General features: G+C 33.6%; 3 protein-coding genes across 7 annotated transcripts; 1 reads left to right on the forward strand and 2 right to left on the reverse strand.

The window, feature by feature from the left end:
* Nucleotides 1-12,534: 12,534 nt before the first annotated feature.
* Nucleotides 12,535-14,002, forward strand: LOC107934271 (chlorophyll a-b binding protein P4, chloroplastic). Its single transcript, XM_016866649.2, has 2 exons — nucleotides 12,535-12,952; nucleotides 13,341-14,002. Exons 1-2 carry the CDS (start codon nucleotides 12,747-12,749, stop codon nucleotides 13,891-13,893), a joined length of 759 nt encoding a protein of 252 aa, XP_016722138.1. The 5' UTR covers nucleotides 12,535-12,746; the 3' UTR covers nucleotides 13,894-14,002.
* LOC107934270 (agamous-like MADS-box protein AGL65) lies at nucleotides 13,981-19,134 on the reverse strand. 5 transcript variants are annotated; one of them, XM_016866646.2, is made up of 13 exons: nucleotides 18,911-19,106; nucleotides 18,343-18,396; nucleotides 18,076-18,261; nucleotides 17,382-17,441; nucleotides 17,276-17,294; nucleotides 17,100-17,164; nucleotides 16,968-16,980; nucleotides 16,805-16,866; nucleotides 15,882-15,978; nucleotides 15,314-15,361; nucleotides 15,115-15,242; nucleotides 14,543-14,927; nucleotides 13,981-14,431 (listed from the first exon to the last, which is right to left on the reverse strand). In XM_016866646.2, exons 3-13 carry the CDS (start codon nucleotides 18,258-18,260, stop codon nucleotides 14,360-14,362), a joined length of 1,134 nt encoding a protein of 377 aa, XP_016722135.1. In that variant the 5' UTR covers nucleotide 18,261; nucleotides 18,343-18,396; nucleotides 18,911-19,106; the 3' UTR covers nucleotides 13,981-14,359. The 5 variants fall into 5 exon arrangements, with proteins under 5 accessions (XP_016722135.1, XP_016722134.1, XP_016722136.1 ...); XM_016866645.2 differs by having other exon boundaries at nucleotides 18,343-18,459; XM_016866647.2 differs by lacking the exon at nucleotides 18,343-18,396 and having other exon boundaries at nucleotides 15,115-15,236; nucleotides 18,911-19,134.
* Nucleotides 19,135-22,424: 3,290 nt separating this feature from the next.
* On the reverse strand, nucleotides 22,425-24,535 carry LOC107934274 (expansin-A1). The gene is made up of 3 exons (XM_016866654.2): nucleotides 24,106-24,535; nucleotides 23,579-23,891; nucleotides 22,425-23,264 (listed from the first exon to the last, which is right to left on the reverse strand). Exons 1-3 carry the CDS (start codon nucleotides 24,230-24,232, stop codon nucleotides 22,958-22,960), a joined length of 747 nt encoding a protein of 248 aa, XP_016722143.2. The 5' UTR covers nucleotides 24,233-24,535; the 3' UTR covers nucleotides 22,425-22,957.
* Between the last annotated feature and the right edge of the window lie 2,134 nt (nucleotides 24,536-26,669).

A 26,669-nucleotide genomic window follows, 5' to 3' on the forward strand; every position in this document is an offset into this window, starting at 1 on the left:
ATAGACATCTTCAAGCATCTTTCTGGCTTCAACATCATCCACACATCTCAAAAGTACTTGATCCTTTCCTCTTTTATACAGGATATCCCCATCAAGAACAAATCCCGCTGCCATTCTTCTGATTGTTCTTTTGTCGTTCTCATTCGCTTGTTCGAGATAGCTTTGATTCTTGATATATTCTAAGATATCATGGAACCATGGCCGTCCGTCTGCCTCTTTCTCAATGCTACAACAGTGTGCAGGGACCTCGTATATGCTCATTTTGAGGGGCATTATTTCTACTTCTTTACTTGCTTTGAACATTGAAGCCAAGGTGGCCAGGGCATCAGCCAATTGGTGTTCTTCTCGCGGGAAGTAATGAAAAGTTATTTCTTTGAATTCTTTGATCAATTCAGCTACTAAATCACTGTACTTAATCAATTTCGAGTCTCTCACTTCCCAATCTCTATGGATTTGGTAAATCACCAAGGCTGAATCTCCGTATACCTCTAAAGTTTTGACGTTTCGTTCAATAGCTGCACGAAGTCCCATGATACATGCCTCATATTCCGCTATGTTATTAGTACAGAAGAAGTTCAACCTGGCAGTGAGTGGGTAATGGTTCCCTTCTGGTGATACTAAGACTGCTCCAACCTCGTGCCCCAATGCGTTTGATGCACCATCAAAGCTCATCTTCCATGACTTCTCTTTTGGTGACTCGCATTCTTTTTCTGTAATGCACATCAAATCTTCGTCCGGGAATTCAAATATCAATGGCTCATATTCATCCATTGTTCGGGTCGCCAAAAAGTCAGTTATTGCGCTTCCTTTTATTGACTTTTGACTCACATAGATGATGTCGTACTCTGATAGTAAGATCTGCCACCGTGCCATTCTTCCTGAGAGTGCAGGTGATTCCATCATGTATTTTATTGGATCTAGCTTTGAAATTAACCATGTCGTATGATACAACATGTATTGCCTGAGTCTCCGAGCTACCCAAACCAGAGCGCAACAATATTTTTCAATGGATGAATACTTTGCCTCATATTCAGTGAACTTTTTACTGAGGTAGTAGATCGCCTTTTCTTTCTTTCCTGACTCGTCATGTTACCCCAGTACGCAACCCATTGAATTTTCGAACACTGTCAGATACAAAATTAATGGTCTTCCCGGAGTTGGCGGTACTAGTACTGGAGGACTAGACAAATACTGTTTTATCTTGTTAAAAGCCACTTGGCACTCCTCGTTCCATTCTCCGGGATTATGTTTTCGAAGGAGTCGAAAGATTGGGTCGCATTGGTCGGTAAGTTGAGCGATAAATCGGGCGATATAGTTTAATCTCCCTAAAAATCCTCTGACTTCCTTTTGCGTGCGCGGAGGTGGTAACTCTTGAATGGCTTTTATTTTATCTGGATCAACTTCAATACCTCTCTCACTGACAATGAAACCAAGCAATTTTCCTGAGGTAGCTCCAAACGTACATTTGACCGGATTGAGCTTTAGCTGGAACTTTCTCAGTCTGTCGAACAACTTCTTCAGGTTCACTACATGCTCTTCTTCCCCTCGGGATTTAGCAATCATATCATCGACATAGACCTCTATTTCTTTATGCATCATATCATGGAATAACGTCACCATAGCCCTCTGATATGTTGCTCCTGCATTCTTTAACCCAAAAGGCATCACCTTGTAGCAGAATGTTCCCCACATCGTTATGAAGGTAGTTTTCTCCATATCTTCCGGGGCCATTTTGATCTGATTATACCCCGAGAATCCATCCATGAAGGAAAACAATAAATGTTTTGCCGTGTTATCCACCAACGTATCAATGTGTGGTAAGGGAAAATTATCTTTAGGACTTGCTCGATTCAGGTCACGATAATCCACGCACATTCGTACTTTGCCGTCTTTCTTTGGCACCAAGACTATGTAAGCCACCCATTCTGGATATTTTGAGGCTTGTAGGAAACCAGCATCAAATTACTTATTGACTTCCTCTTTTATCTTCAACAACATCTCAGGCCTCATCCGTCTTAGCTTTTGTTGAATGGGCTTGCATTCTGGCTTTAATGGGAACTTATGGACCGCTACATCTTCATCCAATCCTGGCATGTCCTGATATGGCCATGCGAATACATCTTTGTACTCACGGAGCAAAGCTATCAAATTATGCCTGGTGCCCCCTGAAATAGAAGTCCCAATCTTCACTTCTTGCTTCCTTTCTTCAGTTCCCAGATTTATTGTTTCAACAGATTCTTGATGAGGCAAAATCTGTTTATCCTCTTGTTTCACCATTCTTAGCAAGTCAGGGGACAAGACATAGTCTTCAGCATTTTCTTCGACTTCAAATTCTCCTAAACAAACAGCCTTCTCAAAATCGATTTCAGGACTCGTAACGGGTTTGTTCATGCTGTTGATATCCGAGCACCTGAAAGTTGAATGGAAAAGGAAACTATAGAGGGGCATCCAAGTATTGGAACCAACAAACGAAATGTTATGGCATGGTATGAGGCAAATGTACAGATAGGCTATGAAATGAGGAGATGATTATGAAATTAGTGATAATGTGAAAGATCGTGATAAAATGCATCTTCATTGATATTCATTTAAATGATAAAGAGTGAATGTAAGCTCTTACAAAAGAATTCTATTATATCTAAGGACACAATAAAATGTTAATGTTTGAGCATTAATCTGAAAACTTATAAACTACAAGAAGGTCCTCGGCAGTCCAATTGTTCAACATAAAACCCGGAGGACAATGGCGTATCGTTGAAACATCTTTAATAGCCTCACTTCTTTTGTCAATGACATTTATACTGACATTCTGAAGACCCCTTTCAATTAATAACAGCGTGCTTTGTATATTATCCTGTCTGGGGTATATCATTCCTGCAGATGTAAATGTTTTTGACAAAGGAGGGTACGTTATGGGCTCCCATTCTATTTCTCGGCCCAAAGTTCTCGCGATCCTTCTCTCCTGATCCTTCTTCCACTGTTTTTTTCTTTGACGCATGTCCGGCTGGAACCCCAAACCGTATCGGGCCTTGTGGTGCACTGGCTTTAGGGCCCTGACTATTCCTTGCAGGTACCTTCCCAAACCTTTCCTTGCTCGGGCTTCCTTTCCTACAGTTAACTTGACACCCATCTTGGTATTTCTCGACAGTTTTGGCTCGAGAATTCTGTTTCCCTCAGCGACAAATGTGGCATTGACAAATTCAAGAGATCGAAAGGAACATTTCATAGCATCTTTACTCACTTCAATATATAGTGCGTCGGCAGAAATAGATGCTACAATGTCTTCTTCTTCCTCGACAGTGACCAAACAGTCATCCATGATGAATTTCACCTTTTGATGAAGGGATGATGGGACCGCTCCAGCAGAATGAATCCAAGGTCTTCCCAAGAGACAATTGTATGATGGTGTAATGTCCATGACTTGAAACTCAACATCGTATATGTAGGGACCCACTTCTAAAGGGATCTCAATTTTTCCCATAACTTCTCGTCTTGTTCCATCGAATGCCCTTACTGTAGAATGGCAAGGCCTTAGGTAGGACAAATCCATCGGAATCTTGGAAAGTGTGGCTAAAGGCATGACATTGAGTGCCGATCTATTGTCGATGAGCACATTCGGTATTATATAGCCCTTACAACGGGTTGTGATATGCAATGCTTTCACTGAGCCTCTACCATTGGGCGGTATTTCATCATCATTAAAAGAAATGAAATTATCCAGTTTTTCAACGGATACATTGTTTGCCACATAAGCTTGATTTAACACTTTCAGCAGAGCATTCCGGTGTAGTTCTGAATTCAACAGCAAAGATAATACCGAGATTCGCGCTGGCTGCTTACTAAATTGTTCTACCACGTTGTACTCACTGTGCTTGATAAATTTTAAAAATTCCTGTGCTTCTTCCTCGTCCACAGGCTTTTTAGCTTCTTGTTCAGGCACAGTTTCATACTCATCTTCAGTCACATGCATCGGTGCTTTTCCTTTCTTTTTCAAGTCACTGTTCTTTACTGATTCGACCTCTTTTGAATAACATCTTCCGCTACGAGTGAAATGACCTACTTCCCCAACGCTTCCAGTCATAGCTTTGGGTTTTTCATCTTCAGGTGTGACGATGTTAACGTCATATTTCCATGGTACTGCTTTATTGTCCTTGTAGGGGAAAGGAGACGTTACTTCAATTATCATTTTTGGTTTCACCGGTTCCTTCATTGCATCGTAATAAATTACGAATGGTCGATCGGCGCTATACGGACAACCTGACGATTGATTGTCGAAGGTACATACTTCTTTCTCATTGTCCTCTTCTTCATTAATGATCTTAATCTCCTTATTATCTATCCGGTCTTGCAGTAACCTTTTAAATTCCTCGCATGATTGAATGTCGTGCCCTACAATTCCATGAAAATCACAAAAAATCTGACATTCTTTTCTATGATTATCGTAGGGGCGACAGAGCAATCCATTCTTAACCAGTACCTCCCAGATTTTCTGCAGAGGCATCCTTATTTCTGAAACACATCTTCTAACTTGCCATTCATCTTCTTTCCCCACTGTGTTCACATTCCCTTCAGTATGGTTAGGGAACGGGTTCCCAGTTGCATTACTGGCACTATCAAATCGTAGGATACCCGCATCAATTAGTCCTTGAACTCTCCTTTTGAAAGCAAGACAGTTCTCAGTAGAATGCCCTTGGTTTCCGGCATGGTATGCACAACTAACGTTTGGATCGTACCATTTCGGGTATGGAGGTTTAAGGGGTGCCATGTAATGGGGAGAAATCAGTTGTTTCTCCAAAAGTTTTGGGTACAATTCCTCATACGACACAGGGATGGGAGTAAACTGCGGTTTCTCGGGATTAGGCCTTGCTGGTCTTGGTTCATTTCTGGTTTGGCTTTGAGCGGGTACCGTGTTTTGTGGGAATAAGGTGACGGGTCTTTGATTGTTCGTGGCGTAAACGGGATAGGAATGAGGTGGTGCTTGGTAATAAGGGGTTTGAGGAGGATAATAGAAATTTAGAGGTGGATAATTTCGTGGTCGGGGTTGATTTGGATATGAATTAGGGGCATAACAGTTTTCCATTCCCACCATATGGGCTTCTGGCTCTTTCTTCTTCATAGGCGCTGCCCTTTTTGAACCTTCTGAACCTTCCATTCTACCGCTCTTGACGGCATTCTCTATGAGCTCACCAGATATTACAATATCCGCAAACTCCTTCGTGGCATTTCCCACTAGTTTGTCATAAAACGGCGCCTTTAAGGTGTTGATAAAGAGAACGATTATCTCCGTTTTTGTTAGTGGGGGTTCCACTTGGGCCGAGACGTCTCTCCATCTCTGCGCATACTGTCTGAAGGTCTCTGATGGCTTTTTCTCCATCATTTGTAAGGTCATCCGGTCTGGCACCATGTCTGATACATGCTTGTACTGCTCGCAGAATGCAGAAGCCAAGTCCTTCCAGGATCGAATCTTTTCTCTACTAAGTTGGTTGTACCACCGAAGAGCTGACCCTGTTAGACTATCTTGAAAGCAATATATGAGTAGCTTATCCTCGTTCACATAACCGGTCATTTTTCGACAGAACATGATGAGATGTGCTTTTGGGCACCTTGTCCCATCATACTTTTCAAAATCAGGCGCCTTGAATTTCGGAGGCAAGATTAGATCAGGTACCAAACTGAGTTCTTTGGCACCTAGTGCGGAGAAGACTTCAGTGCCTTCTATTGCTTTGAGTCTTTCCTCTAGACTTCTATATTTTGCATCATGATTATCCAATTTCAACTTGGCTACCTCTGCTGGGTAGTCCAGATCTGGAACTAGTGGATCAGCAGGGCTTGCCCCTGGGTTTGACACGAATATTCCTTGCCCCAGATTAGTGGGTGGAGCAGGTGACATAGGTCGTTGTTCCAAGACTGTGGGTTCCCCTTGAGTATACCCTCTTTGTGTTGTATATGCGGGTGGTGGAGTGAATCCCAGGGAATAGAGTGGATCCTAATCCTGGTGAATTCTTGACTGAGGTTCCATAACATCGGGGTTCTGCACGGGTCTTTTTCCTTTGACCAAAGTTGTCATCATCTCCATCATTTTGGCCATCTGATCTCTTTGCTCGAGTGATTCCTCTCGAGATCTCACCATTAGGTCTCTCGTTTCTTGTTGCGATTTGGCCAGTTACTCTTGTAATTCCTTTTGAGCCCTTTCCATCCTTTCAATTCTCTCATTGAATTCAGCCTCCATTACTCTAGCTTGTCAGCGCGTTTTATACGGATGACGTGGTTCCAGTCTTGTGGTATTACAACTGCGAATTATATATTTTATCTTCAGCGACTGAGTATGGGATATGCAATGTATGAATGAATGCATGAATGAATGCATGAATGTCAAATGAATGTCAATCATGAATGAATATGCAAAAATTTGGTGTTAATTTCAAGATAGCCCCTATTTAGGCATTTCCTTAATCAAAGGAGTATTACACAACGTTTCGGTCACTTGTATAATTGACTCCTCCATTAGAAACCCGTTTTTGGCAACCAATCTCTAATCAACACCTTCCTAACAAGATGCCTTCGATGCATGATGAAAAATAAAAATACAGACAAACGACCTTGGTTAGCGCAACACATATAAACAGAGAAAAACTGTGGAAAATCTAACAAATTAAGCTACTTGGTCCAGTGGACTCGATTCCCTTGCTTAGAAAGCACAAATGTAAAAGAAATAGAAGGTAAGATGTGCTTTTCCCGTGTACTTATTTCGGTGACTACTAAATGAGCGGAGGTTCGGGATGGCTCTAGTTGGGTGGCTCGTATGGTTCACTATATGCGGTTTTGGTTCTAGACAGGTACTCGAATTGCTCGTACTATCATCTGCTAAGATTAGCACGAAGCCTCGGTCATAACCCATCACAGGCTCACGAGTTCAATTCGAGGGATTACATTTACTTATGCCTATGCGGAGGGACAAGTTAACTCACGAAAGCATAAGTCATATGTAACCCGAAAGTATTCACTAGCCTGTGCGGAGGGACGAGTTAACTCACGAAGGCATAGCGTTTACTTTCACTTAAACGGACAGAGCCCGAGTAGAGAGCTTATGTTATGCAAAATGCAAGTGCACGGTGTGTGGGAGAAACTTGCAATCCTTCCATTTATTTTAAAACTACAAAACTAAAACGAAAGATAAAACAAATTAGGAGATACGTATGTATGATTTTTTCGAAAACAAAACTTAAGGATCATGATTAAATATTAATTTGAACACGGAAATTTCAAAATTTTGACAACACGCGTTTAATTCAACTCGACTCTCAAAAATGGAGGTCCCCAGTGGAGTCGCCAGCTGTTGCGACATAAAAAAAATTAGTTTCGCTTGGTCGCTAATTGTGGCGATTTATTAAACATTTGAAAACCAACTTTTGATTTTATTAGCAAAGGGAGCCGCCACCGATCCTTTTTTATAGATGTGATCGGACACCTAATAAAATTATTTTAAAACAAAAAGAAGGCCAAATTTAGGTCTACGAGAAAGTTCAGAGAAAAATTGGGGTTCGGGAGTCAGTTACGCGCGAGGAAGGTATTAGCACCCTCGCGACGCCCAAAATTGGTATCTCATAAACATTTGTTGACTTGATTTTCAAAAATACGAGTTCAATATAATATTTAATCGTGATCCGATTGAAAAATGAGAATTTTTAGTTTTCGATTTTTTTTAGAAAGGGTGTCCCGTTTTTTAACACAAGCCGACGAATTTCACCCAACATAGCGATGAAATCGATGGCTTAATATTAAATCGGTACATTGCCTCATTTTTGAAATTAATTAAAACATGAGAAAAAATATTCCTAAAGTGAGAAATTAAAAATAGATAAAGGACGCAAAAAAAATGATATCATTAATGAAAAATATTAACATGGAATACTAGAATATTAGAATAACAATAATAATGATATTTACAAAATAAAAACAAATCATGTACTAATAATAAAATAGGAAAAATGATATATTTGGTAATAATAATATAAAATAATAATATGTACATAAAAATACATATATATATATGCATATAATAAAAGTATGTAATAATAATAATAATATCTACAATAAAAGAAAATATTAGGAAACGTACATAAAAAATATATACACTAATATAATAATAGTTATAATAATACTAGCAATAGTAATAATTTGTAATAATAATATATACACAATATGGTATTTAAAATATATATATGTATATAATAGTATTTAAGAATATATACATAAGAAATATATAACTAATGGCATTAAAAAATATATATACATAATATATATATATAAAATACCTAAAAAAAAGAAGGGGGAAAGAAGAGAGAAGGGAGGGGGAAAGGAAATCCGACCAAAGGGGGGCCGGTCACCGGTCGATCGTCGGTCGCCGCCCGTCGTCGGCCACCGCCGGCCATCGTGGGCGGTAAAATTTTTTTAACAATATATGTATATATAAAGAAAGAAAAAAAACAACACAAAAAAAAAAGAAAAAAAGATTCGAAAGAAAAGGAAAAAAGAAAAAGATGCAACCTTTTTATTGATGTTTCTTTTGTGTTCAAAATTTGAAGGGATTTTTGTGTTTTTTTTTTCAATCTTTGTAAAATCCCCCCTTACATGATTTTGAAAGGCTTTTTATAGCCATCTTTTACATGATTTTCTATTATTTCTTTTTCTATTTTGTAGGTGGTGGTGGTAGACAATGGATATCAAAAATGGGAGGAAAATGGGGCAAGTGGGAAAGTGGCTAGGTGGCTAGGGTTTCTTGGTTTTTTTTGGGGGGTTAGGTTTTTCTCTTTTTTTTTGGGTTAGGTTTTTTCTTTTTTTTTGGGAGGGCTTAATGGGCTTTTGAATTGGGTTTAATATTTGGGTTTTGTAATGGGTTTGGGTAGATGTAAATGGGTCATGGGTTAAGGGTTTTAGTGGGTTTAGAGGTTTGGTTGGGTTTTGATATAATCGGGCCCGGGCAATTTGGGCTTCTACATAGATTTTCTTGGAAAAGATTTTTAAGGAGACAAATTATAATGAAAAGTTGTAAGCTCTTTTTTCTTTGTTAGGTTTTTGTCTTATAGAATTTTTTCTAAGGAGATTTTGACAAGATATATTTTCATGGAGTGTTATAAATATTTTCAAGTGGATCTCCTTTCAACTCTTATAACTTAAATAAAAATATAAATCACTTTCCAACCCCTAAAACTCTCATGAAATTGAGAGTGCATTTAGGCTGTGTTTGTTTACCTGTAAACTATTTTACAGAAAACATTTTCATTCTTTTCCGCTGTTTGTTTGGTGGAAACACAGGAAAAAAAGCCCTTTATTTTAGGAAAACGTCTTACCATTTTCATTTGGTAAGACATTTTCCAAAAATTTTCTCCTCACCTGCAAACGAATCCCCTTCATTCCCACCCTGATTTAATGCTTGCCGCCAACCAACAACAGTTTTCAGCACCAATCGTTGGTGTGGATCTTTGATTTACCCCTTTTCACCTTTCGTTGTCAAAATCTGCACTGCACCAGTTGGCGATGGCATTCATCTTCATCTCTCGAAGGTAAGAAAGACTGAAACTTTCATGGATAGTTTACTGGAAAAAAAAATGAAAGAAAAAAAACCAACCTAGAAGGCAGAAGAGGCCGTCCCAAAAATGAATCCTTTGGGAAACTGGCTCTGCTAATATTCTGTGAAGACCTAACCTGGATTCCCAAAGTTAGTAACAATGTAATAATTGGCAAAGCACTGGCCTTTAGCACCAAGTCTTTAATTCGACTATTACAGAAAATTGATATGAGAAAGAGTGAGAGAGAGATATATACCTTTTTCTAAGTATAATGTTTTCTTTTTCGCTAAGTTTTTCTTTGATGAATTAAATTTATGGCACAGGCACTTGTAAATATGATAAGCAACCCTGTCAATTCAACTGTTCCAATTGCAGCTGAGGTTTTCAAGAAGGCAAGGACATATGATGAAAAAAAGCTGTTTGGCGTCACTACCCTTGATGTAATTAGGGCTAAGACTTTCTACGCTAAGAAGGAAAAAGTAAACGTTGCAGGTTTGTTCAATTCTATGCTTAACAAAGGCCTCTTATAACAACCTCATTTCCTAGAATATACTGCTATAAAGGGGGAGAACAAAGGAAATAACTAGTTCACCTCTCTTCAATCACACTTTTTTTTAGAATTGCTGTTTCTGAAGAATAAGCGAAATTCTTAATTGAGGTAGCCCAGAAATCAAGTGTTTAAGTAGATTTCTTTTCTCCTTTATGAAAATCTTTTTTGTCCAAAAAGAAAGAGGTTGTTAAGAAAAAAGAGAATTTAATCGTTGATTTTAGCATAAGTTTACGTTTGTTTGTTGGTCTGTAGATGTATTTTGATTCAATTGAATAATAGTGTTTAATTTTGTGTCCTAGGTAATCACTCCCCTTTTTCATATGTTTTTGGATTAAATTTTATACCAAACATGGCAGCTTGTTTTTCATGGCCTAATTTGCAAATTCAAATAGAGAAGTTAAGGAAAAAGATAATGAAAAAAGGAGGGTTATTTGTCATTCCACTTCAATTAAATGTTACTGGGTCTAGATATTCATATACATGGATGAGTTTAGTTCAAGAAAATGGATGGCATGTATTGCTTGATGCAACTGCATTAGGTGTTAAAGAAATGGAGACTTTAATGCTTTCATTGTTTGACCCTGATTTCCATATTTGGTAATTTTTAAGAGTTTTTTGTGAAAACCCATCAGAGTTTTGCTGCTTGTTTATCAAGAAATCCATTGGTTTATCTGTTTTGAAATGTTCAACCACTAATGTTAGGATCGTGAGCCTTGTTCCACCATTGAAGCTTGAAGCAAGCACCAAAGGAAAGGCACCATTGTAGATTCAAGAACCAGCAACACCTTACAATGCAAGGCTTTGGACCATGCAGATTCATTAGGTCTCGTACTAATAAAAGTAGCAGAACAAGGACCTTGATTAACTAGTTGGTCAATGCATTGATGAGTCTCCAACATCCACATTCAGAAACTAGAATCCATGCTATCAAAATCTATGGTCCAAAAGTAATGTTTGATCGAGGTCCAACAGTGGCTTTCAATGTATTTGATTGGAAAGGGGAAAGGATTGATCCTGCATTAGTGCAAAAACTGACTAATAGGAACAATATTTCATTGTGCATTGGGTGTTTACAACATATTTGGTTCAGTGTTAAACATAAATAAATGAAGGAAAAAGATGAGTTTCAGCCTGGGATAGATGTTACTGCTACAATTGGGTTCCTTACTAGTCTTGAAGACATTTATAAGCTTTGGGTATTTGTTTCAAGGTTTTTGGATGCTGATTTTTTAGAGAAAGAGAAATGAAGATATAAAGCTATTAATTAAAAAACAATTGAAATTTAGTCCAAGAACTTGTTAATTCTTTCCTTCTTTGTATATTATTGTCTGGTATGAACTTTATTTGTATATTATTGTCTGGTATGAACTTTAGTCCAAAAATTATGATCAGGTATCAAAATTTGTAATATTAATTGAGGTTTATCTGAAAAAGTGTTTGACGTTTATCTGAAAAAGTGTAAATAGACTTTGGTTGTTTTCAATTTATGACGGTTAATATTTTAGCTTAATAATTGAGTATTATTATATATTAAATTTGATTTATTTATTTATAAATAAATTATTGTAATATATGTAAAATAATTTAAAGTATAAATTTATTAATATATATAAATTTATTAATATATGTAAAAACAATTTTTCCGGAAAATATTTTCAGGAAATTTGCCAAACAACAGAAAATATTTTACTTAGATTCATCCAAACACCAGAAAAGTAAATCATTTCCAAAAAAGTAAATCATTTTTCAAAAATCATTTTCCGGAAAACATTTTACTGCCAAACAAACGAAGCCTTAGTCAGTTGAATAATACATTATGGTTTATAATGTTACATTCTGGAATAACATTAAGTCAATTTGGATTCTTAACATTTTGAGCATCTTATAATCTCACATTCCTAAATAGTGTCAAGATGTCGACTTATTCCCTTTATTTTTATCATATTAATTAATTTAATCATTTTTTTCAAATAAAATTTAAGTCTAAATAAAAATAAAAATGGTGAAATAGTAGATGTCATATTTTAAAATTAAAATTATTATATTTCTTTAATGAATTATTATAATTATAATTCATAAATTTATTTTAACATTATATAATTTCTCATAAAATAAAAATAAAAATATAAAGGGAAAGATAATGTAACATAGTAGCCAGTAATATTAAATTCACATAATCTTATTATATTGAAAGATTAAATTCATTGTAATTGAAGGCTATACGTCATGTAGAAGCTTACAATACATAAGATAAAAAGAAGAATTACATTTAAAAACAGAATGGATTATAGATGATACCAAAATCCCATGGATAACATCTTTTGCGTCCCATAAACACATGTCAAGCAATGATTGGATGTAAAAGACGAGTGTGGCAGATATGTAAGTAATGTAAAATTGGTCCCAGATTATCATTTCTCAGCCAATAACAACAAAGAAAGAGATTATAGATAAAGGGATAAATCTTAGTTTATCTCAACCGTTGGATTCAACGAAATCAAACAATCAAATCCAACCTTTACTGACAACCACACATGAATGGCAATATCATAGTACAAAGCTAAGGCTTAAGCCATGCACTAAAACATTTACTTTCCCTTACCCATCCTTTCTTTCTCCCGGAAATCATGTCTGCCGTCACTACACAAGCCTCGGCTGCCGTTTTCCGCCCATGCACATCGAAAACTAGGTTTCTTACCGGGAATTCCGGTAAGTTAAACCGGCAAGTTTGCTTCAAACCAATGTCATCTTCATCAATCAGCTCATTCAAAGTTGAAGCCAAGAAAGGGGAGTGGTTGCCTGGTTTACCTTCACCGGCTTACCTCACTGGAAGGTACATTCTTTTAGTTATACTATTTGATACAAAATAAAGTGAAGATACTAATTCAGTATCTCAGACAATGGCATTTGCACCAAAATATAGATTATTTTTTTAACATATGAAAACTCTTGTTTTGAAGCAATATCTAATATCTCAATTAGCTATTTGGGGGGCCCCCCGATTATTTTATTCATTGGTATTTAAAGGAAATATACATAATCAGCTATCAGCAGTAGATTAAACCAAAGGACGTGGTGGTTAGAGTTGAATTCGGAATTAAACTTTGACCAGTAGTGTATAAGCGAAAATAGAATCAATTATTGTGAATCAATCTGACAACCAATGATTTAGCTAGTTCGGTTTGATTCTTAACATTGGTTATAACATTATGGAAATGCAGTCTTCCAGGTGACAATGGATTCGACCCTCTTGGATTGGCGGAGGATCCGGAGAACTTGAGATGGTTCGTGCAAGCAGAGCTGGTGAATGGCCGCTGGGCAATGTTGGGTGTTGCAGGGATGCTTTTGCCTGAAGTATTCACCAAGATTGGGCTGATCAATGCTCCCCAATGGTACGATGCTGGAAAATCCGAATACTTCGCATCCTCCTCCACCCTATTTGTGATCGAGTTCATATTGTTCCACTACGTCGAGATCAGACGGTGGCAAGACATCAAGAACCCAGGATGTGTGAACCAAGATCCCATCTTCAAGCAATACAGCCTGCCCCCACACGAGTGCGGATACCCTGGTGGCATTTTCAACCCCCTCAACTTTGCTCCTACACTTGAGGCCAAGGAAAAGGAGCTTGCCAATGGGAGATTGGCAATGTTGGCCTTCTTGGGATTCATAATTCAACACAATGTGACTGGGAAAGGACCATTTGACAACCTGTTGCAGCACCTCTCTGATCCATGGCACAACACCATCATCAACACAATCAGGGGTTATTAAATTCAATTTCCCAGTTTTTGAGTTTCCTTTTTTGTTTTTTAATTCAAGATTTCAATCGTCTTCTCATTGCAAACAAAGTAGCTCCAATTTACAAGTAAAATTTCAGATAGCATCTAATCTTATTCATATTTTCAAACTAATGATAATAAATGTTCATCTTAATTTTCTACAAAAGAGTATTTTAGTGTACATTTTGGGGGATTTGGGAGTAACTTTCAAACCCATCCCCATTAAAACTATGCTTAAAACAAATTAAAAAGAAAAGAAAAGAAAGTTCATATACAGGAGCCTTTATCATGTTAAGCAGGAAACACTGGCCAGATATCAGATTCCATCAGAAAAACTCCATTGCTGGGTCAATTCTATCACAATAAAAGGCACAAGCAGGAAAAGTTTGGATTCTGATTCATATCTGTGAGTCACTTCAACTACAAATTATGACATTGACCAGATGGAGGTGTTTGATTCATAAAAGTCGATTTTGTTTGCTGCGATAAACAACAATCTGAATCAATGACTTTGCAGGCAGATTCAATTCCTAGAACACACTAAACTATATCAAAGTAAATAAAACAAATCTGAGTATAAGACAATCAAATAACTTATGTCCTACAGTTAAGGATAGAACAGGGGAAATGATGTTCCTCACCTGATGGTAAGAATTCCCATCAAACATGGCAATGCCACAAGGACCTGAAGAAGTTATCCAAGCTTGATGACCACCATTAGACATAGTTCTCGGGGCTTCAAAGTCAGTAATAACTTGGTAAACTCCAGGACCGCCTTGTAAGTTCCCTACCATCTCAGACTTCAACTTCTCGTCATCTTGCAAATTTGAGGCACTAAATTGCGGGTATAAGTATTGCTTACCGAGTTGGGAATTTAAGAATGCATTATTCCCTAACTCATTCAGGACATTGCTTTCCTGTATTGTATTATCAACTTGTACTGAATTGCCAATATCGGTTTGTTTACCAGGGACAAAGAAACCAGAATAGCCTGCAAGGGAGCCATCTGTAGGGCACTCTGTATCTCTGGATCAAATAAACACCAAAAAATAAGAATGCAATTTATATGCCACTCTGCAATAAATCATTTGAGATTGAAAACAACCACGAATCTGCTGGTTGGCGTTGAGAGACATTTTATTTTCATAAAATTGAATATCCAAGTTGACTAAGAGGAATTCAATTTTAAGTCATGTATCCATAATGGTCTTACAGATTAGGGAGAAAGTTCGATTCATTATGCAATAACATTTGCTGATTGTCATTGTTCGGAAGCCATGTAACAGGTTGGGCTTCTTGCACCCCACCAATCATCACAGGCAAAGGCATTGCGTTCTGAAACTGTAAGCCAGAGTAAGTTTAAGATGCTTCCCCCAAACCAAAGAAAGACCGAGAGTAAATACTTTTTCTACCTGGCTAGTGGATTCTAGTGGCAGAAGATGGTGCTTTCCATAGTTCTCCTGCCAAAGAAGTACCGTGCATAAGTAATTTATAGTTAAACATGGCTTGGTGTTAACTTGGTAACTTTATCAGTGCAAAGAGGCTAAAGAACAAGGCAGTTTTCAGCAGGATCCGGTCTTGCTAACCTTTATTGTAGTTAAAATTATGTTAATCAAACACAGGTGTGAGTGTTGGATACGAGTATATGTTAGACATGAGCATGGTCAGATTTTATAAGTTTTTTCATGTATTTGAAAGATCCTTGGAGGTTATATCCCCATATTCGTCTGCTAGGCATGAGTATTGGACACAGATACTTCAAAAGAAATGAAGAGTTGGAGCAAATATAGAGTTAAACAACCCTATCATTTGAATCAAGTAAATACATGCAATAGCTTGATCATACTTTACATATGGACATATATATATAATAAACATATATATGCATGCCAATGAGCATATTTGTTTCTGTATCTCTGAAGTTGAAAGGAATGTATAAAAGTGCATGCAGATCACTATTACTGAAAGAAAACAACATACCTTGTGTATCCGGATACGCTCAATGGATTCTCTAAGTGAATCTTCCATCTGCCTAAGATGTTCTATGTTGTCAATTTTATCCGGATTATTCCAGTAGCTGAAATCATTGCATGATAACATAAGAATTACCCGAATGACTCCATAAAGAAATTAATCATGTTTTTGCAGTGATAATATGCACATGTTACTGTCCAAACTGTATCGGAAAACACAAACAGTTAAGAAGGAACACAACCAAAATAAAGAGATAGACAGGGTACAGAACAACCAAAAATCAACATAATTGCTACCATCCGAAGGTTAGAGGTGAGCTATAGATTGAGAGCAGTTACAGGGTTTGAGTTAAAGCAAAGATTTGAGCTGAATAAGGCTTTCAGCATCAGAGACACTTATTTTTCACAGAGTGATGTGAAAATCAAAATTTTTAAATCCAGGTTTATATTTTTTCTGCATGATGCAACCTTAAATGACAAGCAAATCCCTTGAATTATATTTTTCTCATTATAATATCCCCACGATAGTATATAGTAACATTAAATATATTAATCAAGTTCATTCCCACTATATCTTAATTCTATTCAAATTGGCGACAAACATGCCACGTAAAATCCTAATGCAGAAAATGCTGAAACTTCCATAGTGGCATCAAAATGCATCTTGTATTTTCTATACTCGGGAAAACATTAACCTAAACCACCAAACTCAGAAAAAGTGGTTAATTAGGGCCTAAAAGATTTGTATAAAAGATGTTGCAACGGACAAAGATTGCATGTCTTGCAGTATACATTAGAGTTTAAGAATATAATTAGCTGTAACACATAATTGTAAACAGTAAGACCTCTTCTTATCTCATGCAAACATTTTATAAACAAGACCAAAAAGAAAAAGCAATACTTTAACAACCAAAAGCTCCAAAGGTGCACCTCAGTCTCTTATTTACTTCGTTAAGCCGAGCTTGCAACATTGATACTTCATTAGTCATTTCCTGAAAGTACCAAATATCCAAGAAACTTTAAAAAAAAAAAGAGGAATAACCAGAAAATCTAAGATCAAATGGGACACACGTAATGCAGGCAAACTTCATACCTCAACAGACTGACTGCAGCACCGGTAAAAAAAGAATGGAATAAATAAAAAGAAAAGAAATTAGATTCTTCCCAATATCTTTCTTAAATAGAAACACATTATCTAGAAGAAAATGAAATAATGGTCACTTACGTTGCACCTAGAAAGTCTTGTATGTTTAAATCATGATCCAATTTCTTGAAGGTTTTCTTCAGTGCCTATATTCTCAATAACACGACTCAAAAATTAGAATGATAAAAGTGCAATAATGGTTTACTCTTAAGTTGAAGCAGAAGATATTGAAGAAAATGAGTTTCAAGGAGTCTTACTTCAAGGCTCTCCAGCTTCCTGTTGAAGACCAATGAAAACCAGTTAGCTAAAATGCCATTTGAATACGAACAGATTATTCAAGAGGTCAAAATTCAAAGTGCACACCTTTTTGCCCTTTCTTGTGGTGTTAATTGTGCAAACTTCGCAATAACCTCTTCAATAGTGCTGGGAGAAAAAAAGAAAAAGAAAAGAAAACAAGCACAAAATATGAACCCCATTACCTTACTCTATTTTCTTCTACAAACATGGTATCTTCTTTTATATACACAATAATGCATAAATATATGATTATTTAGACAACAATATATCTATGGCTATTTCAGAATAGCTTGTTATGTGCCTGATGCTGTGTTATGAGGAAAGCAAAGAATCACAGTAATAATGGTTCTAATTAAATAAGAAAAATCAAAATACAGCACAAATTCAGAGATAAAGTAGGCAAAGAACATACTTTATTAAAATCCTAGTCCACTCTAGCCAAAAAAATAAAAACATCTTAGTCCACCATGTTTACTAATTAATCCAACTGATCATCACAACTGTCTAAGAAAAAAAATGAAAGGATATCTGTATCTGTTAATATAAAACATACACAAATTCTCAATATATATGTTCTACTTCTTACACTCATGTTATAAGTTGTGTTGATATGAAATTGATTTCTCTATCAAAGGAAAATAAATAGATATCATTAATTCAGGGGATGCACAAAAAGTAATAGCATTAATTCAGCAATCTCTTCTGAAACATAAACTTAGGCCCTCCAAGAAATTAAAATATGATTCCATTCTTCCAATACCTGCGCTCTCCATGGAATAGAGTAGGCTTTCCGGTTGGAGAAAACATGAGAAGGATAATATGAATGTCACATAGTATTGATAATTCCTTAGCTTTCTTCAAGATTCCAGTTCTTCGTTTGGAATATGTAACTTGTCTGTTGCTATAGCTCTCTAACCTTTTAATTTTTAGTTTAACCCTTCCCATTCTGCAAATTCACAAGAAAATCTTAGGTCCTTTTCTTAAACCATATTTTCATTCTAAGTAAAAAATCTCAACATTTACTCACTTTAACTAAGCAAAATAAAGCTGTGCAAGTGTTGTTCTCATTCCAGGCACCAACCTTAAACAACCATATGATCTTCAATAGAATTTCAAACACGGATACTCAAAACTGGAAAATTATCTGAAAATTTAATAGAAAAATGTCGAAACATAAAAAAGAAAAAGCATTTGTTGACACCCATCATCATGTTCCCTTTTCCACACAAACAGAGCATATCTTATCAAGCGGAAAAAAAAGGTTTTAAGTTGAATATGATTAAATTTTCAAAAACCCAGAAAGGAAATATCAAAAAATAGAAAATAAAATAAAATAAAATAAAAAAGAGAGAAAATTTTTAACCCCAACAGAGAGAACAAATATTTTCTCTTATTGACAATAAAAAAACAAATATTTTGTCTTTGTCCCAAAAGGAAACCCAATTTACAGAAATGGAGTATACCCAGAAGAGAAAATCGTAGAGGAATAAAAAAACAACAATAGATGTGAAGAATTCATTGAGATAGAAAAGGAAATCAATCATACAGTGAAGCTAAAGAGGAAAAAAATAAAAGAAAAAACAATGACAGCTTACAATTTAGAAAGGAGGAGGAGGAGGAGGGGTCAGGCTATGATTTCGGTGGATAAAAACACACTGAAATTTCGTTTCTTCACGAAGAAGAGGAGAGCTTAGAGACGGTGGAGAGAGCCAGCCAAATGGACGGTGAAATGTTCGATAAAATGTCTAACAAAATCTAAACCAGAGGATTGCATAGCTTGGGCCGGGTCGGTAATCTTTTTGTTTTAAAAACACCCGATTCATTATTCAAAAAATAACAAAATATTTTACAATTATATTTATATATTTTTATTATAAATTAAATAAAAAATTTAAATTATTAAATAGCAATTTCGATCCATTCAAATTAAAAAAAAAAAGTTACGTCCCAACTCGATTTGTGTGTTGTATATGAGCCAAGCTTTACCAAATCGCATACAAATGGACACATGGAGATGTATAATCTAATAATAATAATAATAATAAATTATTAAAAGTATTAAAAATAATGTTATTATAATAATATTTTAATTATATTTATAAGTGAAATTAATAAAATTAGTTTATTACTTTTAAAATTAAATTTTAATAAAATTTAATGTAGGATCAACATTTACTATACTTTATCCAACACCATATAAAATTAAAAAATAACCCTTGAATTTTTATTAGTAAAATAAAAGAAAGTTATAAGGTTACTTATTCAATAAAAAAATTATTAATATTTATAATGATTACAATAAGTGATATAATTAATTATAACTTAAAAATTATGTTCAAATTATTATATAATTAAAATTATTTTATTAGGATTCAAAAAATTATCCCAAATTTGAATAAACAAAAAATTTATTATCTTAAACTCTTATCATATATGTTCTTTTTGATACAATGTCTAGAACTACACATAGTCACTGCACTGACAATAATATTTATACCAATCGAGCTAAGAATCAATCCGCTTGACTTATTTATTATTTATTACTAAGCTTTACTTTTAGTTACACTTATTCTCTAATCATTTACTATTTGACTTAGTTATTAATTTATTATTAAATTTTATTTTCAAAATTTGAAATATTAAATTACAAATTTATCATATATTAATTTACAAGTTTATTATTTTTAAAGATATTAAGCATTTTTTTTCCTTTTTTTTGGAGGGATCAAAAAGTAGTTTTATCATATATCAAGTTATAATGATGGGTCAGATATGTGTAGATATTTTAGTAACTAATTTTTAATTAATGATGTGTTGATTAGAAATTAAGTTAATATGCAAAAGTTATATGTTAGAGTTATGATCCCCAAATTACACATAACCTAACTTTTTTAATATCTCATCTTGAAAAAAGAGAGAGTCACATTCTTTATATTACTTGTGTATTAATTTGAAAAATCAAAACTATAATATTTAAAAATTTTAAGAAATCGATGAATTCAAGTATATTTTCACATTTAATTTTATTGTTAATGTTGACACAGATCTTTTATTTATTCAATTTTGTATAATAATTTTACAGTTATAACAATAATATAAGAAGACTAAGGATCAAGGCCTTTATCTAGAGAGGGCCAAACTTAAAGTGCTTGATAGATTTTGAACTAATTTACTGTAAATCTAAGTGTTTTCTTTTAAGTGAAAGCAAGATTGATTTTCTTTTTACGAAGGATAAGGAACATTTATGATGATTACTTGTGTTGTCATGCCTTGCTCTGCTCACTATATAAAATTCCATTCCTTATATATACAACTATTAAAAGAGTGACGATGTAAAAATGTGTTATAGAAATAACTTATATGTTTCATGTTTATTTGAAGAATTATGTATACTACCTACCAAGCCCCTTTATTATAAATTAGTATTCTTATTAAATGAATTAATTTAATCCATATACTATTAAAAAGAATTAAATAAGATTAATTTGTAATAGATTTAACTCTTATTGGTTAAAATTGACATAAATTTTTTTTATTCAATTGTAGTCCAACACCAAACAAAAGATAAGTCTAAAAAATATTAACTTTATTAATTAGTAAATGATATTTTTTAAATACTAAATGTTAACTCTGCTAATATGTGACATTATTTGATTCTTTTTTAATAGTACAGAGACTCAATTAATCCATTTAATAGTAGAAGAACTAATTTGATCTAGTCCTCTAATAGATGAAATACTTATTTACCTTTGAAAAGATTAGAAATATTATAGTTAATAGTAAAAATTAAATTGAAGCGAGTAGGATGGGACAGAGATGAATACATCCAATATCCATAAAAGTAGTAATAATTTTTAAATTTATACATTAAATTATTTAGCGTGGGGTAAAGCATGCCAAACTAAAGTACTGATAGATTAGATAATATTCATCGTCACCCTCCTCTATTGTCATCTCCTAAAAACTCTCCTTTAATCAAATCAAATTTATATTAATATTAACATTATTTGTTCAATATTTGATCTGTAACCTTAAAATTTTCCAAATCGTTTGTATTTTTAAATAGATAATTTAAGTTATTTGAGTCTATCCAATATATTTAATAAAAAATGTTATTTTTTTATTTTTATTAAAATTTTAAAAATTGATATTATTTTTAATTTTTAATTATAAATTTATAATATTATATATATTTTATTGAGAAAATATTTGGTATACTTTTAGTGAGGTTTTAGACTTCAAATGCAGGGTCAAAGGTTAACAATTATCTTATAAGGGTATAGTAAATTATTTTAAAAAATAAATTTAAAAAAAAAAACACAAGGCAAATTTCAAGGCTACTTGCGGAACCTTTTAAGTAGGAGAAAAATATGATTCGGTATATTCAAACCCACATCCTCTTACACTAGTAATAATATCAATACCAACCGAGCTAAGATTCAATCATCCTTAATTCTAAACATGAGATACTTGCAAGATGAAAATGTAATATAGTCAACCCTCTCTAAAGTAGTCCTATTTGTTTGCTCAATTTTTACTTGTTATAAAGAGGTGGTTGTTATACACATAAAGTAACATACTATTATAAAGAAATAATCATTATAAGCTTAACATATAATTCATATAGTGAATTTTTATCAATAAAAAAGTGAGAATTATGTTTTAAAAAAAAGTGAGGATCAAATCAACAAAATAAAAAGATATATAACATGTGCAACCATTTTTGCTCATCTTTTTATCATTTGTTAATAAATTTAAGTAATCAATTTATATATGTTTATAGTGTTCCAAATTTATAGTAAAATATTTAATTACGAAACTTAATAATTTATTGCAATGATATTTTAATTTTACTCATTGAAGGTTATTTTTATTTAATAAAATACGATCATAGATTTATTCACATCAAATTTAACATTTTATTGAAATAATATTTTAATTAAAATAACTTTCATTATAATTAATAGACTTGTTTATATGAAATAATTATTTATTTAAAATTTTAATAAAGTACTGATTTAATAAAAAATGTTGTTTATAATAATACTGTTATAAGTGAAAAGTTGTTATAAAAAAGCTAGATCATTACTGTGGAAAGGGGCTCACATCTAACGGTAAAAAAAGGGAAAGTTACTATTCTGTTTTGAAGGTACATGTTATGAAAATAAAACAAATTTATATAAAACTAGTACAAATTTTATTATCCCTCGAATGCTGATTACAGATTGCTTCACCTAAAAGCAAAAATTGTAGCAAACCAAAAAGAAGAGGCGGCCGGCAGGTTTTTAAATCAAATACCCACCGCCACCGCTGCCAATTTCTCTGTCTCCGCCTTCGTCAAAAGAGAGCAGAACAGAAATAAAACAGCAACCACCACCACCACCTTTAAATTTAATTTCAATGACGAGGGCCCATCTTAAAATTAAAAGCCTTCTCACCATTTCAACTACTCTACGAATTTAAAGGTTTTTTTTTTTACTTGATATAGAGTTATAACCTCATATTATGATTAATCTATTCATTTCGACCACTCTACCCCTAAAAACATTAATCTTTTACACCCCGGCTTAATTCAAACAGTAATAAGACTGCAATGCAATATTACGATTATCATCACTATTATATTACGGATTCTGGAGAGTTTAGGGGAACTGTGAGCCGGTGAAGGTTTGGCCAAAGGACCAATTAGGAGGGACGACATTGTTAGAGACAAGAGTTCGACCATCACTGGTGGTGACCTTAAAGGACAGACTTTGTCCATTAAGGTAAGTGTTGCTCTGCCAGTTTTGGCCCCAGTTCCTCGACAGGGGTTGCCAACCGGTTCTTGAACCTTTTATGGAAACCGATACAACATCGCCTGCACCTCCTACGTTGGTGATTAGGACTAGGTTGAAGTATGAATGTCCATTGATTGTGAATCTTATGCCTCCTCTCTTCCTGCACGCTACCCTACAAAAACTCCACACAATACCAAACTCTTATCTGAAAAACCAAAGATGAAAGTTTATCTATCTCCTCTCTCCTCATTATTATTATACAAGTTAATCCAATTCAGGTAAAAAGGACAAAAATATAATGAAAAAAATTCATTTATTAATAAATTCCAAAATTCATAATTTTTTTCGGTTCTTAGTCTTTTAAGAGTTCTAGTCGATTTCTTAGTTTTTCAGTCGACCAATCATTTGAAGTTTTATCTTTTTTGAAATAAATAAATTATCATTATTATTATTGTGATTGGGAACGTCAGTAAAGGGTGATAATACCTTCTATAAGCTACAGGAACAATCCCAGCTTTGTAATGGGCGATTCGTTGGAAAACAGGTTGAGAGAGATCAAAATGAGGCAGAGGAGGGTTGCACCAGCCGCCAGCATTGTTTGGGAGTGCACTATTTGGTGGGCAGAAGTTGGTGGCAGTGACCACAATCGAGCCAGGCAGGCACCACCGTGGGTCATTCACGCACTTTATCTCGAAACAAGCTCCACAAGTCATGCCATTATTAAACAGCGCAGTGCTTAAAGCCGCTGTATTAGTCCCATACCCTTGGGTGTATAGGTTCCCATATCCACACGCCCCGCCTTCAAAATTATCAAAACAATTGCTTTACACTTCAAAATTTAACCCCCCCCCCAAAAGAAAAACATCATTGACGAAGTTTGATTAGTGTGATACATCCGACATCCTTACTTTAATGTGGACAAGTAAACCAAAATAAAATTTTATCTTATGATAAAATCAACATCAAAATTTCACGTTTATAATTAAGATAAAAAAATCATATCTGAAACGTACCCATTGTGCCAGAGGCATCACCACCGCCGTAGAATGTGGCATGAGCATCAACCCATCCCCCACCATATCCATAAGCATAGGAGAATAAATGGAGAAAAACCATGGCAAGTAGAGGAAAAAGTGCCATTTTCGTGGTGAATTTATGAAATGAAACTTGAGAGATTGGGTGTCCTTTAGGCTTTAGGTAGCTTAGGGAGGAAGAAATGAAACAGTGGTATAAATTAAAGACAAGTTTTGTTTTGAGTAATGAGGGAAGGAGGAGGAGGTGGGGGAATATATAGAAAGGCGACGAGTGGGAACGTCACACCATCTTGGCTAATGAGGTGTGGGGGTGGGACCTTTCAAACCGCCAGGTGCAAGCGGTTTCTTCCACCCTGTGGACCCGAACTCAGCTTTCCATTCAAACCACGTTCTTTTCTGCTTCCCTTGGCTCTTTTATTACTCTCGACGGTTGATGCATTCGATTTGGGTGAAATGGAGTTCATTATTATAAGGTTTTATATTTAATGTTGTCATAACACCAAAGTTGTTATTCGGGATGTTTGACTGTGTGTAATAGGAGGTAATTTACACAGTGAAGAGTGTGAAACAACGGTTCACATCGTGAATGATGTGGAGAACTAGAATCAATAAAATTAAGGGTTTAAAAAAGTTTGAGTGAATCTTGATAGTGTGTTGATTATAGTTATCATCTCTTTTTGATGGGGAGTAGATGGTTGGGTGTGTACTCTAATTATTGAGTTCTTTATTTCATGGGTGTCATGATAGAATGATGGATGGACATTGTTGGAGTTAGGAGTAACAGCAAAAGGTAAAAAAAAAAGTCTTATTCTCCTAAAATTAAAAATTTAAAATTTATGAAGTTTTAAATTAGAGTATAATAAAATTATACTTTTAATTCTAAAAATGATAAAATTTTAATTTAATCTATTAAAGGTTATAAAATATAAACTATTAAAGGAAAACGAAAGTGTAAAGTTTTAAAAGTTATTTTTTTGTTCTCTATTTTTCTTTAATATTATTTTCTTAATTCTCTCATTTTAAATTCATATACCTTTTTTATTATTATAAATATTGTTGGTATAACTTATGAGATCCTTTAAAATATTATTTGAATAAAAAAACTTAACAATACATGGTATTTTATGATTGATCTATACATTTTATCATTTCAAATATTAGCACTGTTAAACGATTTTATTATTTGGATAAACGGTAAAAAAGTTAAAAGATATCACATTAAAAATAATAATAAATTAGTGAACCAAATATCACATCATCCCTTGTTTTTAATTGAAAAAGACACATTTAGTAAGTAATTGCTTAGTGGGTGTGACATTTTTCCCTTAAGAAAAGGGGATATGTTTGGGCAGCCTTATGATCGACTGAGACCAGGATAGGAATGACGACAAGTTATGTTATTTGCAGTTTTTGTCATATTCGAATTTAGGTTTATATAATTACTTTATAATTTAAAATTATTTATTATATTCGTTGTATTATTGAATTTAAATAAATTTATTTATGGATTTTTTACATTTACTAAATATAAGTAAAAAGAATTTTAAAATTCCAGCCCAAATTTAATTCAAACGATGAGAATTTGAACATTTAAATATGTTATTAATATATGTATTTGCTTCAAATCCAATATAAATTGTAATAAAAATATTTAAATATAAATCTCATTCGACTCTATAACTATCCAACATTATTTTAAAAAAATTCAGATTTATACAAATATTCATGTCTATATTATCTATTGTCATATCTAATTTTAGTTTTTGATAAAATTTGATTTTATAAAAAATATCTAAAGTTTTGGGGTTAATATACAGTTTTGTCACTATACTTTAAGTGAAAATCCAGTTTACTTCATTTTAATTGCTATTTGTCATTATTCTTATAAATTAAAGATAAATTTATCATTATACTTTAATTTCATGTTTAATTTTGTTGCTTTACTTTTATTTAGTTGAATTTTACCATTAAAGTATTTGTATTGAAATTTGCTATTCAATTTTAATTTAAACTAATTTGAAAACGAAACTTAATAATAATTTTTATATTTTACTTTAATATTTAACAACAATAAGTTAATTAATATACTGAAATTAAATAAAATGGTTATTTTATAAAAATGAACTTGTTTTTTTTTCGAAATTTTTCAAGTTTTTATTTCATTGAATAGAAATTTTAATTTAATTTATTAAGTTTTAATATTTATAAGTTAAATGATTAAAATGAAATTATTTCAAATCATCAAAATTAATATTGAGTGGTAAAAATTGAATTAAAAAAGTAAAGTTGATAGCAAAATTTAATAAAATTTTAAGTTTTGTAGTATATTTCAATCATATAAGAGTTGAATTACAAATGTACTCGTATTTTAAAAATATATTGACAAATATCAATGAAAATAAAGTATAATAATAAATTTCAATATTATAAATTTTATAGTATAATGATAAATATAGAGGAGAAAAAACCACCGTACCCTCCTGTTCCAAACCCTATTTATAAAAATAAACAATAAAGGAAGTTACAAATATTAAAAGAAAAAA

The sequence above is a fragment of the Gossypium hirsutum genome, chromosome A12 (genome assembly GCF_007990345.1).
Source record: "Gossypium hirsutum isolate 1008001.06 chromosome A12, Gossypium_hirsutum_v2.1, whole genome shotgun sequence".
In the NCBI taxonomy this organism is placed as follows: domain Eukaryota; kingdom Viridiplantae; phylum Streptophyta; class Magnoliopsida; order Malvales; family Malvaceae; genus Gossypium; species Gossypium hirsutum.